Below are 2,183 nucleotides of genomic sequence, written 5' to 3'. Positions count from 1 at the left end.
AAAATATGTGTAATATTAAAATAGAAAATAGATTAAATTTTGAGTAAAACGAATTTTTTTTGTCAAAAAAATAAGCTGATATTTATTAATTAGGCTCAAGAAAATGGAACTGAAAAGTAACCAACAAACAGCAAAGTAAACGACAAACTAAATAGACCAGTTGTCCAGCATAAAAATAAATGAGACCTAGAAATTAACAAACAAAATTAAAGCAAAAGAAACCCCATGAGCCTGCAGAAGCACCGTTTCAACATCCAATATCAGCCAACCAGCTCTCCTCAACACCTGCCACTGTAACATGCAACCAAGAGCAAACGTCACTTTGCAATCTAAAAAATGGAGATTCAATGAACCTTCTCCATCCTCAAAGCGAACAAACAAAACTCAGTTCCTCTGAATCCAACACAACCAGTCATTCTCCACCACCAACTTCACAGAATCCGGAATACCTGCAATCCAGTTCCCGCATATTCCTCTTCTCCGTCCTTCTATCGCCAAAACGTGAGCCGCCCTATTAATCGTCCGAGGCACATAAATGTAAGTGACTTCTTCAAACAATTGTTGTAAACACTGAATATGAAAAGTAATCGGCCTAAGAACCGATCTGTCTTCCTCTTTTTTCATAATAGATTTAATGACTGTTAAAGAGTCACCTTCCACGATCAGACGCCGAAAGCCCATCATACGCGCGAATAGCAACGCCCTTTCGCAAGCTCGTGCTTCTGCCACAAAAGCATCACCAACCTCCTCAAACAGATAAGTATCAGTCCCTGCAACCTTTCCTCTACTATCTCTGGCTAATACTGCTGTTATAGCAATCTTCTTCTCCGGTAAATAAGACGCATCAAAATTAAGCTTGATAATATCAGATTCAGGAGGCCTCCAAATATCCTTGCCCCGACAACCAGAAGATAAAAGAGGATTCTTGTTAACTAACCAAGTATCATGGTCATACCCCCTAATGAATCCCAATACCTTTGACATTGAGAACTTAACCCCTTCATGGACCAACTTGTTTCTATGATACCAAAGACACCATAAAGAGATTGAAATGAGTCTTCTTTGTCGACCATCTTCTGCAAGAAATGTACTAACAAAACAATTTTTATAATCCAGCGAAGCATCAAAATGAGGGAGTTTGATTTGCAACGAAGTCCACACACTCCGCAGAACCCCACAGGACCACAGCAAATGCTCAGTGTCCTCCAACACTTCCTTACACAGCGGGCACGCAGTCTCCACACACAAAGTTCGACGATTCAGATTCCTATAATGAGGCACCAGATTATTAAACACCCTCCAAACATGTATTTTAATTTGAGTAAAACGAAATTTAAACACAAAAATAAAAAGGATAAAAATACTAAATGAATACAATTTTGTATCAAGGTGTTCTTACCAATCTTGAGTTGGTATTGAGTTAATTTGTGACACCAACAAAATTAACATTATTATTAATATATACAAATCTATAAAAATATATATATAAAGTTTTATATAAAAACTAAAAAAATACTTTAATTCAAATGAAAAAAAAAATTATATGTATGGTGTCCTTGGTTTAAATCTCATTATGTATATTTTTTTTTTCTGATTTATAAAAATGTAAAAAGTAAAAAACACCCACATAATCATATAACTTACTTTGCAAATAAAATATTTCTTTTTGTAATTTCCTAATTGAGTTAAGACTCGGTTGATAGGTGACACAAACTTAGTACAATCCTTTATAAAGAGTTTTACATTTTAGGTTTTGGTTTTGGTTTTGGTTTTGGTTGTTGGATTACGAGTTTAAAGTTCGGGGTTTCAAATTTTGAATTTGATATTTTTCTTCTATTTATGTTTATTGACTACAATTAATATTTATTTTTAAACCTTTCAATATTTTTTATTGAGTTGGTGTTAGAAGTCAACTAAATATGTAATGACCCGATTTCCAATGGTATCGAAAAATATGGTTTTGGAACCTCATTTCCATAAATTCGGTCCATAAATATTAAATTGGAATATTTATAGGGTTAGTAAAAAAAATATATTGAAATTCAGTTAAGTAATTTAGCCAAAAAAGTAGTTAATTAAGACTTAGGGACTAAATTGTAAATGTCCAATCACTATAGAGTTTTAATTAAGAAAAGGCTTGATGACCTAGTTACAAATTATCCAAGGGACTAAAATGGTTAATA

General features: G+C 33.4%; 1 protein-coding gene across 1 annotated transcript; it reads right to left on the bottom strand.

Annotated features, from left to right (window-relative positions):
- Window positions 1-384: 384 nt before the first annotated feature.
- On the bottom strand, window positions 385-1,972 carry LOC107895617 (uncharacterized). The gene is made up of 2 exons (XM_016820870.1): window positions 1,968-1,972; window positions 385-1,267 (listed from the first exon to the last, which is right to left on the bottom strand). The coding sequence occupies exons 1-2, from the start codon at window positions 1,970-1,972 to the stop codon at window positions 385-387; spliced, it is 888 nt and encodes a 295-aa protein (XP_016676359.1).
- Window positions 1,973-2,183: the final 211 nt, after the last annotated feature.

The sequence above is a fragment of the Gossypium hirsutum genome, chromosome A09 (assembly GCF_007990345.1).
Source record: "Gossypium hirsutum isolate 1008001.06 chromosome A09, Gossypium_hirsutum_v2.1, whole genome shotgun sequence".
NCBI classification, from domain to species: domain Eukaryota; kingdom Viridiplantae; phylum Streptophyta; class Magnoliopsida; order Malvales; family Malvaceae; genus Gossypium; species Gossypium hirsutum.
Note: the sequence above shows the minus strand (reverse complement) of the source record. Positions and strands in the feature narration are given on the sequence as shown.